The sequence below is a fragment of the Strongylocentrotus purpuratus genome, unplaced genomic scaffold, assembly GCF_000002235.5.
Source record: "Strongylocentrotus purpuratus isolate Spur 01 unplaced genomic scaffold, Spur_5.0 spur5_scaffold_1, whole genome shotgun sequence".
Taxonomy (NCBI): domain Eukaryota; kingdom Metazoa; phylum Echinodermata; class Echinoidea; order Camarodonta; family Strongylocentrotidae; genus Strongylocentrotus; species Strongylocentrotus purpuratus.
Genome location: NW_022145594.1, coordinates 42854310 through 42871772, shown reverse-complemented (window position 1 = coordinate 42871772; position 17463 = coordinate 42854310). Strand labels below are relative to the sequence as shown.

The 17463-nt window shown below is 39.0% G+C and overlaps 1 protein-coding gene across 1 annotated transcript; it reads right to left on the bottom strand.

The window, feature by feature from the left end:
* Positions 1-395: 395 nt before the first annotated feature.
* Positions 396-16450, bottom strand: LOC100888076 (oncoprotein-induced transcript 3 protein). The gene is made up of 9 exons (XM_030978807.1): positions 16265-16450; positions 15257-15391; positions 11710-11826; positions 7005-7085; positions 6081-6280; positions 4386-4554; positions 3111-3324; positions 1615-1717; positions 396-799 (listed from the first exon to the last, which is right to left on the bottom strand). Exons 1-9 carry the CDS (start codon positions 16338-16340, stop codon positions 626-628), a joined length of 1269 nt encoding a protein of 422 aa, XP_030834667.1. The 5' UTR covers positions 16341-16450; the 3' UTR covers positions 396-625.
* Positions 16451-17463: the final 1013 nt, after the last annotated feature.

Genomic DNA, 17463 nt, shown 5'->3' with positions numbered 1-17463 from the left:
TTGATAAATGATTAATACAAGAGCATGATAATGTACTTAGGCACATAGTGTCTAAATTTACACAGCAGTCCAATTCCCTTCCGTATATACACTCATTAATATTCTGAATTTACTCCTTTCACATCAACGTTTCATCAATTTGAATTCCTACGAAATGCTACACTGACTCTTTCTATCACTGTATCACTGAGTTTTAATATACCCCTAATTTCACATGATTGCTTTTGTCCCTTGATGAGCATATCATTTGTTTTCCTTAAGTTTATTGTCAACTTGTTAACAAAGCACCATTTTTGAACTTCCAACATTTTGATAGTATTACTATTATCTATTCACTATATATACACCAGTTTCAAATCGATAGCCATGTCAGCTGACCGATGTTTTTTTTTAAAAATCAAATGTCGAGAAGATCAGGATAATCACGAACTATACTAATCTGACTATTTCAGTCTCATGGACCTTCAGGCCATCAAACTTTGAGAATAAACCCCGACATCAAATACTTCGATCTAGTCCAAAGACCGGCCCGATAATGCTCAGAAAATAAGAAGGCTAGCGAGAGCAAATCATCTGGTCTCATGGACCTTCGGACTAGGCCTGACATCAAATATTTCGATCATGTCTAAAGTCCGTCCCGAGAATGCTCAGAAAATACGAATGCTTGCGAGTGCAACTCTTTTCGTTTCATTAGACTTGGTACATCACGGAGGCTACGTCGAATGCGCTCAGGGCAGGCACCTTGTCGACAACCGTCAGCATTAGTAACGCACACGGTTACATCACAGTGGACATAGGCCTGTACACATATATAATCGAGGGAAACGATTTATTTCACAAATATCTATATCATGAAGATACAGGGAAGGAAGATAAAAATTAGATTTTTGAGTTAGACATCATGCTTGGTGCATCACTGAGGCTGCTTCCAAGGTGTTACAACATTGTTCACAACCGGTACCACTAATTAATAAACAAAGTTACAGTGCAATGGACGCACACTTTTAAATTAGATGGAGAAAAATCGAGAAAGCCTTTTGATTTAAAAAAAAAAAAATTCACGAAAGTAAATATGACTAGCAATTATTGTTCACAGTCCAGTGTTGTAAACAAATGGTTTATTTCACAAAAATGGATAGGACCAAGACATGCAGACCTTGATGTAAAAACGTATAATACATTTGGAAGTTTTGGATTTACATTTTTCTTATTACATTTTAATTGGGAATCCCCACCAAACATTTCGCTCATCGCTTATTTGTATTCTCATTTGTCATTGCGTGAACACACAGGTCTAAATTGAAACGATCAATCCTAGTAATAAACCCAAAACAAAGCAGTTTGATTTTGTCAACGTAAATTATGAAATTTAAATTCCGATAACTAAGGAAACTATAGAAATTATCGTTCTCTACGGCTGATTTTATCAAGAAATGCCATCATTTTATAACAAAAATTCTCTCTTAGCCAATCAAAAGAAGGGGTTTCAGTAGCTTATAATAACTTTTAAACAACAAGTTTTATGAAACAGGGCCCGGAACCCGATACAATATAACCAGTTTCGAAACTTTGTCAGTATAAAAGACTGATTTTGACATTTGTGGGCAAACTTACCTGAGAATGACCGACAAATCCAAACGCGTGGAAGGTGAATCCTTGTTTGAGAGGTCCCAGAGTCGTGTACCTTTCCACAGGTGGATGGTGATCGACGGGGCAACTATAATGGGAAATATAATGCATACAAAATGCAGTTACTATCACTTATAAACAACACCATCTTGAATAATATCATGAAATAAATAAATATATATTTACCCCAAGGAAGCATCATCAATAGGATATCAATTTGATTAAAAAATATTATTTGTGTATAATGGCAGCTAAGTTTATAATAAAATTATTATCTCAACATTTCATCTAAGAAAGGCTACAACTCAAAAACTGTGCCCTACCCCACCAAATAACGGGGGAAAACAACAGAAAATTTATACGAAATTCATATAAAAATATAATCGTTAAAGGGCAAATCAAATCCAAAAATTAATTACTTTCAATAGAGGCAGACAAATCAGACAAATCAATTAAAACAAATTCGAGCAAAATCGGGTGACGAATAAAAAAGTTATGAATCTTTGAAAAAGTATGTACAAAATGGAAATCACTACACAAATTGCCAATTTGGTATCAGTTTGGGACGTCATGTCCTTACTATTTATCAATTGCTTTTATAGTTTAATCCCATTAATTTCTATTCTTATCCCGAGAGACATGCTTTCCCAATGCCTTTGCCCAGGTTATATGATTTGTATCATATTGCGTGCATGACATTGCACAAAATCGGTTACGAACTTTAAAGAATTTATACTATTTTCTGAATATTGTATATTCATAATTATTGATTTTTATCTAGATAGTTAATCAAAATCCACATTTTCCATGATTTAACTGAAACAAATTACTCTATATCAGTGCATCCACACAAAAACATTTTACTCTCAATCTAACTTGGGTGCTGGTGTGAAGAAATAAGATTCTCAGGGGGGGAATAGGAAATTTATGTTATCAATATCAAGAAAACAATTAGTGGAAAGTGAGGATATGACGTCACAGGCTCATAAGTGAGTTTCCAATTTGTCTTGTGATTTCATTGTTCCATAGTTTTGCATACTTTTTCAAAAATTCATAACTTTCTTATTAGTTATCCAATTTTGCTCAAACTTTTTTTGATTGATTTGTCTGACTGTTCTGCTTCTATTAAAAGTAAGTTATTTTTGGAGTGGACTTGGCCTTTAAGCGAATTGAGCGTATAGGCAATAGAAGAAGATCATATGATAAGGAGATTACTGTTAACGAGGTCATGACAAGACAGCTTGCCAATTAAGCTGGCGATAACTAAATAAGCCCCGCCTGCTTATAAAAAAATTGTATGATGCAATGTTCAGACGACAATTGGAAAATGTTTCTTTATCTAGTTTTCGTTTGAACCGATGCTCAAAAAGTGGGATTCGCTATACGACGTTCATTCAGACAGGGATACAATTATTTACCCATCGTACATAATTATATACAATGAATACTGGCAATTTCAGCGAAGGGTGTTAATTGCTTACCCGTCCACAATGAGATCATATCGCGGTGTATCGTCATCATTCGACCTAGGTGTAGCCCAACAAGAATCAAGCAATACAGTAATTATGTCAGCTGACGAATTTAGGGAGACAGCATAGTACAATTTATCTCGGATACGGACGTCTTCAGAAGATGGGAGAGCATCGAAATTTTCATTGCTGTATCGCTCCAACATCAATTCAAACTGACCATGTCCTGGTAAGAGAGAGAGAGAGAGAGAGGGGGGGAAAAAAGAGACATGAAAATCCAAACATTAATAATATAAAAAAAAGACGATTGAAGCTATATCAGATATGAATTCGTGAATTGAGTACTAATTATGTTCTCGATGTGAAAGTCAGAATGGAGCTTATTGATTAAATAAAGAGATGCTTTACGATTTCATTGTTAGAAACACAATATTGTTGATCCTTAGATGGAGCGTAGGCAGTTGTGCCGCGGAGGGACTCGCGCAGCGATTACGCCCCCTCCCCTTGTAAAGAAAAAACACATATTGCTCCGGTTGTCTCATTTTCGCTCGCTGGACGTATATAGCAGACGACAATCGGCGGATTAGACAACACTTGGTAGTGAATTTGTATGTAAGATTGCTTTGCTAAATATAAAATACAAGAACATTTTCCATATCTTTAAACTATCATTGATATCTGATAATTAAACAGTTATTAAAATAAACCTACCAAACTACATAATACAATGAAATACTTGACTTAAATCGAATAGTCCATGGCGATCATGAATATTCATGTTATATTCGTGTTACATAGGCAATGGAGAGCTTGCAACCTATTTTGATCAAATAACGGTAGGTGAACTTTCAAAAGTCAATGGGGCATGAGGGTTCCAATGAAAGAGATAGTGATAACGTGAGTCGGGGTGGATGTGCTTTTCATTTAAACAAAAAAAAATTAACGATTTTGGGGGGGGGGGGGGTAAAATTCCATATGCTAAAATGTTAGGCAGCTGACTCTGACGACAGAGGGCGTTGTCAAATGAGACTAAACGGAGCTATATGAGACAAACGAGAGAGATAGAGAGAGAGAGAGAGAGAGGGGGATGCGGAGAGCACAGGGGAGAAAGAGATAGGGGAAGGAGCGTGACAAGCCACTCTTATATCCTACCCAATCGGTAGCCCTGGTAATTCATATTTTATACACCTAGGAAAAACGCCCCCCCCCCCCCGCAATGTAAGTGTCCCCTAAATGACCTGATCCCACAAGACACCAGTAATTTCAGTTGTATAGAGTTTACCATACCTTGGATTAGTTTAGCAGGTGTATCACGTATGATTCGATATAACGGACCGTGGACAGTTTCTTTCTTTCTCATAATGCATTCCACAGGAAGTTCAACAAAATTGTGTGTGGTGATTACATTTTCCGTGTGACGTACTGTGTTGGAGAATATAATGTTGTCACCAATCTCCTAATAAGGGGTATAGAAAGAAGATAAAAAGACAATCCAAATTATAGTTTAGTGATCATCGGAAAAGCATCTCTTGTATAAGATACCACACGTGTTTAGCCAAAATTATTATGGGGTAAACATTTTTAAAGATCATTTCGTTGGGCGCCACAAAAAAAAATAGTTAGATAATGAAAAACCAAGTGTCAAATTTAATAGAGCATACAATTTATATGACAATTTTTTTTTTTTTTGTTGATCAAAATCGGTTCGGAGACGGCTGAAATATCCCTAAATATAACCATTTCGAATAATTATTTGAACCAGCCAATGCCAATGTTTGAATAATTGTGTTGGCTTTTTCGTGTTGATTATAATACGCACAACCAGCCGGTTCGTGTGTTATTGATATTATCTATCAATTAATTAATTAAACGACTACCGTATTTTTGTTTAAGTGGAGCTGAATTGGTATGATCGGATTTGATTTAAACTTCACACATGTTGAGGTCTAAAATTACGCATTTGTGGTCTTAATCAAGAACTTAACTGTCCCTTTAATCAGGTATAATTACTAGAAGATAGTGACACAAAATATTGTTCGAGGTATATTAGAGGAGGTGCGATGGCTTAGTGGAAGAGCAGTGGTTTCGTAACCAGGACGTTCAGGGTTCAAAACCAAGTCGAAGCGTTATAATGCCCTTAAATGTTTAAATATTACCAGGTCCATCGGAGAGGACTTAAAGCCGTCGGTCCCCTGGTAACTAACTAACAAGCATTCAAATGCTTTCTTATAACAGTCATTAGAAAAAAAAACCTTCTGACTGGGTAATATATTATTCTTTTTATTCATCGTATGTTGTGAATACGTTTTCGTTGGCATGACTAAGGTGTGACAACTTTAAAATTCAAACGATAATTTTTATTTTTTTCGAGAAAAAAATGTGCACAGATTCTATAATTATTATTAACAATTATATCAATATCTAAGATTTGTATGGCACCGAATCTACTTGAAATCAATTGCTCAATGCGCACTTTTGAAGCAAAACCAAAAAGGAGATCACATAAAAGCATCTGCATTATAAACGAAGGAATAGGAATAAGATAAAAACATACCGTAAAGAAAAGGAAAAAAGTTACATGCTGTGTCAAACAGATACGTTTCGAGGTTATTTTTAAACACTTCAACTGATCTGCTTTAACGATTCTCACGGGGGGAGCATTCCACAGGTTAAAGGGAGTGTAGCATGATAATACGACTACGGACGACGCGACCGCAGCATTCACGTGCGTGCTACATACGCGAAACCGAAGCGTGAGAAGAACTTCGGTCTGTTTCACGAACGCTAGCGCGCTGCCCAAGTAGAGATTAAGTCGCTGATTACCGTTAATCAAGTCCATTCAATTTACGTGCAGTTGTCTAAAAGAAGACGTAGATGACGTTAGCCAGTATTCTCCATGCTACACTCCCTTTAAGGCCCGCATGAGCAAAAGTTCTTTTCCCTCACTTGATGTTGAGTTAAGGACAAATTGTGAATATATACCTCAACCATTGTGTCGCAATCCTGGTATGGGGTAGACAGCTGGATCTTAGACTCATCTTGTATGAAGACACCAGTACAGGTAGGCCTATCATTGTTCAGACGGAGGGAGCTAGGCTCACCCCCGTCATCTAGAAGACTTGCATTCAGTGTGATCGTCATCTCTCTTCCATCACAAGATACATTGACCTGGGAGCTGAAGTCTGGATAATCAGATCACGACATGAAAAATGAAATAAATCTTACGTTCATAGACAGGGTTTCATGCTAAAACAGGGCCCTATGAATGTCAATTATATGTTGTTCCTAAGTTCATATGTCGAAGCAAGATTGTTCATGTGCATATAAACAATTATCCTATATGGACACAATAAAGAAATGAAATGAAATAAAATGCTAGGGCTTCCTTGCTTTGGAATTGAATCCATCCCAAAGCAGTAGTTGATTAAGAGGGAAATACATCCTGATATAAAGTTGGTTTTAACCGAAGCAGAAAAATAATAGAAACATGTCAGAGAAAGTTTGATCAAATTCCTATTAAAAGTAAGAAAGGTGAAGAAAGTAAGTTGTAATCGATAACACACGAATTGGTAACTCTGTGATATCTTGTGACGTCCCCTTACATGCCCTTGTATTACACAAAAAATCAGATATTTTTTATTTACATTACAAAACAAGCAATTTTACATGTACCCTAAATACAATTATTGAAAATATATTTCTATACAAAACCCCTGAATGGAAGAAATCTATCCTGCCATCATAACTGAGAAAATGAAAGTTTATGAAATGTTCTGTACACAGCGAATTGGATAAGACCTCGCAAGATACGTCACAGTGTTGCCAATTTGTATTTGCCACGATGATAACTTCAAAAATTCATAATTTTCCTATTTTTATCAATATTCTTTACATCTCGGATCTTACCGACTTCGCACTCATACCCTCCAACAAGATCCGTACATGTAGCACTTGGACCACATGGGGAATTCGCACAATCGTCAGCATCTAGAAATAAACAAAATAACAGAGAAATGTGTCAACATTAACGCATACAAGCATATGGTATAATAATAATGATACTGATAATATGTCTTGTTTACCCAGGGTAGCCTCTTCCGTATTAATACTGTTCTCCATGAGGGGCCCTACAACTATCCCGGCTTTAGCCGAGTACTATGAAAAGTGGTCAAGCATTCAAAGTAGTTCTTCCTACCGGGTACCCTTTTATTACACCTGGGTGAAGAATGTCAAATCGAGATTAATATCTTTCTCTCTAAGTTGATTGGTATCACGATTATATCAGTTCAGTATACTGCCCCATTGTTTGGTGTAACGCTTAATATACCGGTTACTTCCCTCTGTGTGGTTTGGTCTAACGTTTATACAAGTTACTGCCCCGTTTGGTGAAACGCTTACACCAATGATGTAATGCCCAGTTGTTTGGTATAAGTACGTTTATACCAGTTACTTTCCTCTGTGTGGTTCGTTATGAAGGTTTATACAAGTTACTGCCCCGCTTGGTATAACGCTTAAACCAGCAAGTGCTCAGTTAATATATATGTAGCATTTATCATAACCCATCCATGTTGCTAAGATAATAACAGCCATATGTTATGTAATTTCCTTTTGTCTTATGAATTTCTGGAATTATATTGTCCTTTGTACTTTGAGGAGGCGAATTGGCTCAGTCGGTAAAGCATCTGCCTGTCGAATAAAAAAATCAGTGATTTCAACCCGACCCAGAAGGATATGACTGAATCCTGCATGCTTTTTGTGTTAACGTGCCCCTCCCCTTGTTTCATAGACGCAGGCTTTGTTAAGTGGAAAACACCCGTGTAGAGGAGAGTCACCACCTTTGTACGTTAAGAACCCACTGCACTATTCGGTCAAGAGTAGAGGGAAACCCTGGTGTAGTGGTTAACATGCAAAGTGATACTAGGAGGAGAGACACGAGGGTTACAGTGATTCTGTTCGCTTTTCACCACACAGGTGACGCCGAATCAAATATTAATAATACTAATAAAATGCTTATACTATGCATATTTTTCAATATTTAATGTGTGGCTTTTGTAATGCATAAGCAATTCATGTGTAATTTATACATTAATAATTTTGCTATTCATGAACTATTTTCAGATTAGGCAGAACCATCATTAAAAGAATAACGATTAATTTGTAAGTATTGCTGGCTACTAGTATCTTTCACATCAGCCTTGAAGAAAAGTTAAAGAGAAACACAGAACCTGAAAACTAAACAACTTTGGTTTGAATCTGGTTTTCTGCAGTCCATATCGGACAGCAACAACAACAGAAAAGGCAATTTAAAACTAAAACTAATCTCTCTAATTACAACAAACTTCATTGCGTGAAAAAAAGGAATGTGGAGAGGGAAAATGATTCGATTATACAAAATGAATAGATTAATTAATGAATTAATGAATAAATAAATTAACGAATGAATACATATACTACTAATTACAAATAAATGAATAAAATGATATCAATTAAAGTCTTTACTAATTTCGCATCGATCTCCTGAGGTCCCAGGTGGGCAGCGGCACATAAACGATCCTGTTAAGGGTCGGTTCCGGCAGGCTCCTCCATGGTCACAAGGATTGCTCCGGCACGCATTAGCTTCTGGTCAAGTGCAAGGAAAATAGAAATATGTCGTAGGTATCGAGAAAATTTGCTTGTGAAAACGGCCATTTGTTTTCGTTTAATGAAGAAAATACTTTGCTTATCTTGAGTTTTGTAGTTGACATTAATTCATACAATCGTGTTTTTATAAAGCGCAAATTCAATCAAACATTAATCAATGCGCTTTACATGACAAATTAATGCCAATAACAAAGAAAATCGGGAGCGCCAGGAGGGTCAAATCTGACTGACATGAACGCTATACAAGAACCCATTATTATTATTTTTATTATAACAGAATAAGGACAAATAAAGTAATAATCATTTAGTCATGGGTGTCGATCCCGGGGGGATGGGGGGGGGATATATCCCCCCAATATTTCACGTGGGGGGATGGCCTGTACAATCACCCCCCGCCCCCAATAATTCACCATCTCACACACAAAAAAAATGAAGAGAAAAATTAATGATGAGAGCCCGATGAGAGTAGTTAATGGTTATTACTCGCAAGAAGACCACCGATATACACATTTTGCTATCTCATTTTCATAATACATACATATATAGATAGAAAACGAAGCAAATGAGACAACCGTATATGAGACAAGAATTAATTGAATTCTCGCTCATACGGTTTCATCAGGAATTCATGGATTTATTCAATTCATTCAATCAACAGCATCATAGAAATGCAGTGCGCCAAATGCAAAGCCGTAGCGTTAAAAAGCAACGAGCCAAATGTTAAGCGCGGAGCGCAAATGTGCCAAAAGGAAGTAGAGAGTGGGAGAGAGAGATAATGAAAGACAGAGAGGATACAGGCGCGTAGCCAGGGGGCGGGGGCGGTGGATTAAGAGTCGAGAACGGTACAACGAATCGTCTTGTTTCTCTAATAATTTAATGAAACGTCAAAGCTACCGCGCTTCGGGCGGGAGGGGGGGGGGCAGAAAACTGAATTAAGACTTTGATTAAGAGTCGAGGATGGTACAACGAATCGTCTTCTTTCTTTAATAATTTAATGAAACGTCAAAGCTACCGCGCTTCGCGCGGGAGGGGGGAAACTGAATCCAGACAAGGATTAAGAGTCGAGAATGGTACAACGAATCGTCTTCTTTCTTTAATAATTTAACGAAACGTCAAAGCTACCGCGCTGAAATGAAACGTCGGAGCTTTCGCGCTACGCGCGGAAGAAGGGGAACTTGATTCAAACAAGGATTAATAGTCGAGAACGGTACAACAAATCGTCTTCTTTCTTTAATAATTTAATGAAACGTCAACGTTTTCGCGCTTCGGGCGGGAGGGGGGGGGGGAGAAAACTGAATTAAGACTTTGATTAAGAGTCGAGGATGGTACAACGAATCGTCTTCTTTCTTTAATAATTTAATGAAACGTCAAAGCTACCGCGCTTCGGGCGGGAGGGGGGAGAGAAAACTGAATTAAGACTTTGATTAAGAGTCGAGGATGGTACAACGAATCGTCTTCTTTCTTTAATAATTTAATGAAACGTCAAAGCTACCGCGCTTCGCGCGGGAGGGGGGGAAACTGAATCCAGACAAGGATTAAGAGTCGAGAATGGTACAACGAATCGTCTTCTTTCTTTAATAATTTAACGAAACGTCAAAGCTACCGCGCTGAAATGAAACGTCGGAGCTTTCGCGCTACGCGCGGAAGAAGGGGAACTTGATTCAAACAAGGATTAATAGTCGAGAACGGTACAACAAATCGTCTTCTTTCTCTAATAATTTAATGAAACGTCAAAGCTACCGCGCTTCGGGCGGGAGGGGGGGGAGAAAACTGAATTAAGACTTTGATTAAGAGTCGAGGATGGTACAACGAATCGTCTTCTTTCTTTAATAATTTAATGAAACGTCAAAGCTACCGCGCTTCGCGCGGGAGGGGGGGAAACTGAATCCAGACAAGGATTAAGAGTCGAGAATGGTACAACGAATCGTCTTCTTTCTTTAATAATTTAACGAAACGTCAAAGCTACCGCGCTGAAATGAAACGTCGGAGCTTTCGCGCTACGCGCGGAAGAAGGGGAACTTGATTCAAACAAGGATTAATAGTCGAGAACGGTACAACAAATCGTCTTCTTTCTTTAATAATTTAATGAAACGTCAACGTTTTCGCGCTTCGGGCGGGAGGGGGGGGGAGAAAACTGAATTAAGACTTTGATTAAGAGTCGAGGATGGTGCAACGAATCGTCTTCTTTCTTTAATAATTTAATGAAACGGAGGGGGGGGGGGAACTGAATTCAGACAAGGACTAAGAGTCGAGAATGGTTCAACGAATCGTCTTCTTTCTTTAATAATTTAATGAAACGTCAAAGCTACCGCACTTCGCGCGGGAGGGGGGAAACTGAATTCAGACAAGGATTAAGAGTCGAAAATGGTACAACGAATCGTCTTCTTTCTTTAATAATTGAATGATACGTCAGAGCTTCCGCGCTACGCGCGGAGGAAAGGGAACTTGATTCAAACAAGGATTAAGAGTCGAGAACGGTACAACGAATCGTCTTCTTTTCCCCTAATAATTTAATGAAACGTCAGAGCGCACTACCGCCCCCCTAAATTAAAATCCTGGTTACGTGCTTGAGAGGATAACCCAGGCAGCAAGCCCATGTGGGCCCCACATGGGTCCCATATTCTCTGAAATGTTATCTTTATTGAAGGTGACTTGGAAAAGTTAATAACTTGGAAGGGAGGGGTACAACCTGCCACACGCTTCTACCTCTTGGTTGCTTTGATCCATTGCCGAAAATATTTTTGCACCTATCATCCCCCCCCCCCCCCCCCCAACCACGGATACAAATCGACACCCCTGCATTTAGTTATTGGAGAGGAATGTTTCTTAAGTTCTTTTTAAAAGAGCCAAGCGATGTGGAAGTGCGAACAGAGGAAAGGAAAGGGGAACCATATTTTGGGGCCTTAATGAGAGAAGCTGCACTCTAAAACAACATACCAAAAGAACATACTAAAGAATTCTAATAGGATACCTCTCTCGCAGTGCTTTCCAATGAAGTTCTTTTTGCACTTGCAGATATATCCCGCGTCACTGGAAGCTCGAGGACGGCAGGTAGCTCCATTCAGACAAGAAGCGTTAGCACATAAATCTGGATTGAAGGATGAAGGTATACTGCTGGTCATAAAGCTGGAATAATTTTTTTACCCCAATTTATTGAATTATTTTGAAAATGATTTGTTCCTAATATATCTAGATAATAGTATACATTCTCAAATTTTATTGAATAATGAGTTGCGAGTGTTTGTTCTGCGTGACTGCTGAAGCATGTGTTTGCTACTATGCTTATCAACCAGGGTACCTACGCCCTTAAAGGCATCGTTTAACCATGGACCTATTACGGATGGACATTCATCGTTTTCTTAAAGAATTCATTGTGATTGTCTCCGTCAATGTCATCTCAATAACATTCCGTACATGTTTCGTCACTTTGATCTCATGATGGTCACCGCCAAAAAGCCGGGACAGAATCCAGATAGTGATTTTACACATGTTAATCTACATGCGCAGAAGATAATAACTCGCCTAAATCATGGAAAATCGATGTGCAGTTCTGGCTTATAATCGGAAATTGTTGTTCCGTGTACTGTACATGTATTTTATTTTGAAAATCATGTTGATATTACCAGATAGAGGTTATTTTTTTATTTTTGGGTTGTGATTTAAAACCCCGTTCCCTCTATTTCCTCATGATATTCCAGGGTTACAAAGCACAGGGCTTATAAAGATCATGGCCTTCTAACTGTTTTATAAGGTCATTGGTGTGTGCGAAAGAGTGCGAATCAGTAATAATACATTTCATATCACCACAATCGTCTGCTTTTCAACTTTTGCTGCTCCCCATTGGGGATGCTTTTATTTTAAGACACACTCTTACAGAGCACACCATCCAAACAAAACCCAAGAGAGGGAAACTGCTCCTTTGTCAATGACCGAAAATGCTTACGCAGTCGTTATTGTTAAAACAGCTGAATGTTCTCATTAAGATGCACATAATCAAAAGGCGGCGACTATCATTGGATCAAAGAAAGAATCACGTTGAATGTCCATCCGTAATAGGTCCATGGTTTAACAATGTTAAATCTGAGATGCATGGCTCTACATGTTATCAGTGTTTGTGATATGGTGTTATATTGAAGCCCTACACAAATTGCGCTTCAAAATGATCATGAAGTGCCTCAAAAAAGTAAAAAAAATCTTTGAATGACCGGTTTTACCATACTCATTTTCCCCAGTAGACTGGTGTTATGAAAACCTTTTGGAAAACGCAAAATGAAATTTCGATTTTCAATCATAAATATCTTGATAATCAGACAGGCGTTCGGCTTGTAAAAGTCATGGCATACCTGAATGACCTAAATGTTTATAATTGTGATTGCAGTATGAGTTAAATCAAGGAATTTGTTTAAAGCTCTAAGACAAAGTTACCGGATCCCTTTAAGTCATGACGGACAGTAAGGATTATTGCCTCACAAAAGGGCACTAATAAAGCACATCGACACGGTTTTGATCCTGAAGCCTCACAGTTACGAGGCCATTGCTTTGCCACTTAATCATGACTGTACGTAGGCCCCTCAAATACCAAAACACAAAGAAAATGCAATAAATTATCAATAATTCATTGGATTTTCCCTCAGTCCCCAACCGGAACATTTCCTCGGTGTGGCAGGACACATGTGTTGTCGGCGTAAATATACAAATAATGAATGTTTTTTAGTTCAGTAGAACATTAATCTTTCAACCAGTGAAAATACTCGCACTATTGAACGAATGAAAAACATTCATTATTTGTTTCATATAACATCATCATTGGAGGATATTATATGTCGTCTGTTTGTGAATGTACGTGGCAACGGTAATGCTGCAGCGCAACGTCACAACTACGGCAAACGATACGGGTCCCATATAATCCAAAATGCACGCTTAATGACGTAGTCGTTCAATAGATTATTTATTCAATATCACGTGACCAACAACTCTCCAATTATAAAATACTATACCACATGAGGAAAGAAAGATCATCAGAGTTCAAAATAACAGGAAATAATAACACCCACCTCGTATTCCGTCTAGGTCTACGTTGTGAGAATATTTTTCAAGGTGCTACACAGATCGAGGGTGATATTTCATTGTTTGTTGGTTTGATTTTTGTGTTCTCATTTGTTATAATTTTCCAATTTCGTTTGGTTAATTTTGGTTTTGGTTTTTTCTGTTTTCGCGTGACATTACCTTATACCCTCAGCTCCCCTCATGACCCCCCCCCCCCCCGCCCAATAACAACAAAATCCTCAGAGCCCTTCCCCTCCCCTCCTCCTGTCACCGGTAATATTTAACAATTTAAATCCATTCTATACGCTGACAATGTAGAGATTAAGTCGCTGACTACCGTAAACCAAGTTCATTCGTTTACGTGCAGTTGTCCAAAAGAAGACGTAGATGGCGCTAACCAGTATTTGCCAAGCTACACGACCTTTAAGATATGTGAGTTATACGCGCGTATCCCCTCTCTCCCTCTTTCTCTCTCTCTCTCATTGAATGGCAAACAAGACAGAAAGGAGGAGAGCAGGGCAACATGAAAGGAAGGTGTATAGTTCAGTAGAGAAACCACTTTGATCGCCCTGGTTCGCATACGGGGGATATTGTAGTCTAGAATCTGGGTGGTTCTTTATTATCGTCCAAACAATTGATTCAAGCCGCCGAAGATGGTGTTATCAACGTACTCACGAAAACAATAAGACGCAGCCAGCCGGGCGTCCGAATTCAATGATCACGCCATCTTCGGCTGGCAGTAAGTAAGTAGGGGAAGGTTGCATTATATACGTTGGTGTGGTGGAGATTAAAATGAAATTGGCCAGAATCTGGACTAGGGACATTACCCAAAATGTTGTGGAATAAATGCAAGTATTTTGGAAACATGTCTATATTTAAAGTTTGCAATGGTATGGAATCATATCAAGTAGTTACAACAGTCGCCCACAAACTCCTTGATCTTAATACATGCTGTATGTCAATTTTATATGTAATTTTGATATTGTTACATGTTATGAAATTCCATATTTTATCTTTGTATATATTGTCATGATGATGGAAATACATTTCAATTCAATTCAATTCAAACATTGGCCTACCGTAAATACGCTATTCTTTCCCACTCCAGTTCATTCTGACAGTAATGATAATATTACAAAGCGCCTTTCCCAGAGGATAAAAGGGATGTCCATTAATAGTCTATAAACAAATTAGGAAGAATAATTATGTAGAGGTATGTTTACAGAGATTTCCAAAAAAGTCAGGTGAATTGCTATTTTTCTTAGAAATGCATGGAGTAATTTTTTACGCGTGGGGCAAGGGACTGAAGGATCTAAAGCCAGTTTATTTTGTTTTTTCTTGAGAATGATAAATTAAAGGAAGGGGCTGAAGCAATATGATGTTCTCTGTTGCTGAAAGAGCGAGGAGATGTACAGAGGAAGTGTCACTGACATTATATTTAAGAGTAGAGTAGAACAAATAGTAGAACATACCGATTTCACAGTTTGTTCCCGTGTAGCCATTTAGACAGGTACACTGGTAGCCGCTCGAAAGGGGATTTGTTCCTGTAGAGTTGGTCCCTGAAGTACAGGTCCCTGTATTCTGGCAGGGATCTTGATCACACGGATCTAAGTTACAGAGAGGGGGCCGATCGAGAGAAACAAAGAGAGAGATGATGAAAGAGGGGGAGAGGGGAGGGGAAGAAAGGGATAGAGAGGGGTAAGGGGAAAGAGAGAGGTAGAGAGAAAGAGGGGTAGGAGTATTTAAAGACAAGGGGAGGGAGTATTTAAGGACAAAGGGGTGATGAGAGAAAGGGAGAGAGAGAGAGAGGGGGGATGGGGAATGAGTAAGGGGGAAGAGAGAGTAAGAAAGAGGGGGTGATTATAATAGGGAGGTTGAGAGAGGGGCCGACCGAGAGAAAGAAAGAGAGATGATGAAAGAGGGGGAGAGGGGAGGGGAAGATGGGATAGAGAGGGGTACGGGGAAATAGACAGGGAGAGAGAAAGAGGGGTAGGAGTATTTAAAGACAAAGGGGTGATGAGAGAAAGGGAGAGAGAGAGGGGGGATGGGGAATGAGTAAGGGGGAAGAGAGAGTAAGAAAGAGGGGGTGATTATAATAGGGAGGTTGAGAGAGGGGCCGACCGAGAGAAAGAAAGAGAGATGATGAAAGAGGGGGAGAGGGGAGGGGAAGATGGGATAGAGAGGGGTACGGGGAAATAGACAGGGAGAGAGAAAGAGGGGTAGGAGTATTTAAAGACAAAGGGGTGATGAGAGAAAGGGAGAGAGAGAGGGGGGATGGGGAATGAGTAAGGGGGAAGAGAGAGTAAGAAAGAGGGGGGTGATTATAATAAAGAGGTTGAGATGGTGGGAGAGGAGAAAAAAGAAAAACGGAATAGTGAGAGGGAGAGATAGATGGATTAATTAAAATAGTAGAGCAAATTAAAATGGTAGAGCCAATGCAAATCGAAGAAAAAACACTTCTTTACGGAAGTATGGCTTACCTGCTGCATTCCCGAGTGTACTGTGGGATAGAACAGCAAGAAGGCTGCACACGGCCACAAAATAGAACTTGGCCATTTTATCTATAAGGGAGCAATCCTCGTCACGCAATGTTGTTGAATGAAGTACTCTAACCCAACACCGCCTCTCGGGTTTTATAGGTGTGTACACCAAGGTGCGGAGACAGGAATGTGGAAGAGGGGGGGGGGGGCACAATGAAAGACGGACAGATACGGCGCGTGAGCGCTTGCGCAGGCAGGGGGAGACGCCCCCCCCCCCCCCCCCCCTCTTGATGAAGAAAATTTCAATTGTTAAACTCAATTCACGCGATTCGGTGTATACCCTTTGTCAACCTTTTCATAATGATTAATTACATTATTATTTCTCTACAGTGGAAGAGAAATCTTGTGAAAATGTTATCGACTGTCCTAAATCCCGGACCATGTCAGAAAACTAGGACTGAATCAATTATTTTGTGTCATTTGACTGGCCATCAAATGACGATGAAAACGCCATCAATCTCAACAAAAACTTAAGCTGAATTTATACTCGAAGCGCGACACCCTCACTGAACATGCCAGGTTCACTATTTTTTATTTTACTTGCCGATATATCAATAATTTTCTGCCTCAAATCATCGCAAGTCATTACATTTCATGTAAATAAGTATTTGAACTTAACTGCAATGCTAGTTTAAACCTCAAGTTTTCTTTTCAACGGTATAAAATATTAATAATAATAATCTTTTAAAGTCCACTCAAAATTTTATTTAAACCGAAAATGGAAATTCTTTTTGCCCAATTAATCGTGAGCCTGGCAGCCACTGAGCAGCGCCAGATCGACGTTGCTCTATCCCTTATTAGGGACTTTTCGTTTTATACGACGAGAACGTGGACCGCCACATGTGACATCCTTTTAAGGTAATGTGACGTCTTTTTAAGGCACTGCCGGGCACGGCCCAGTGCCTTAACACAATGGCACATGCGGCAGTCCACGCTCTCGTCGTGTAAAACGAAAAGTCCCTATTATTGAACGCCAAACAAGGTAGCAGCAACTCCCATCTTTTAATGTATTTTGGTATAACGCGGACGGCCTCCACGACCTCCCGGTTGTGAGGAGGACGCTCTATATACTGACTGAGCCAATACTCCGGAAGCCTTAATAATGAAAAAATTGACATGTTTAAATAAAAACGCGTGAA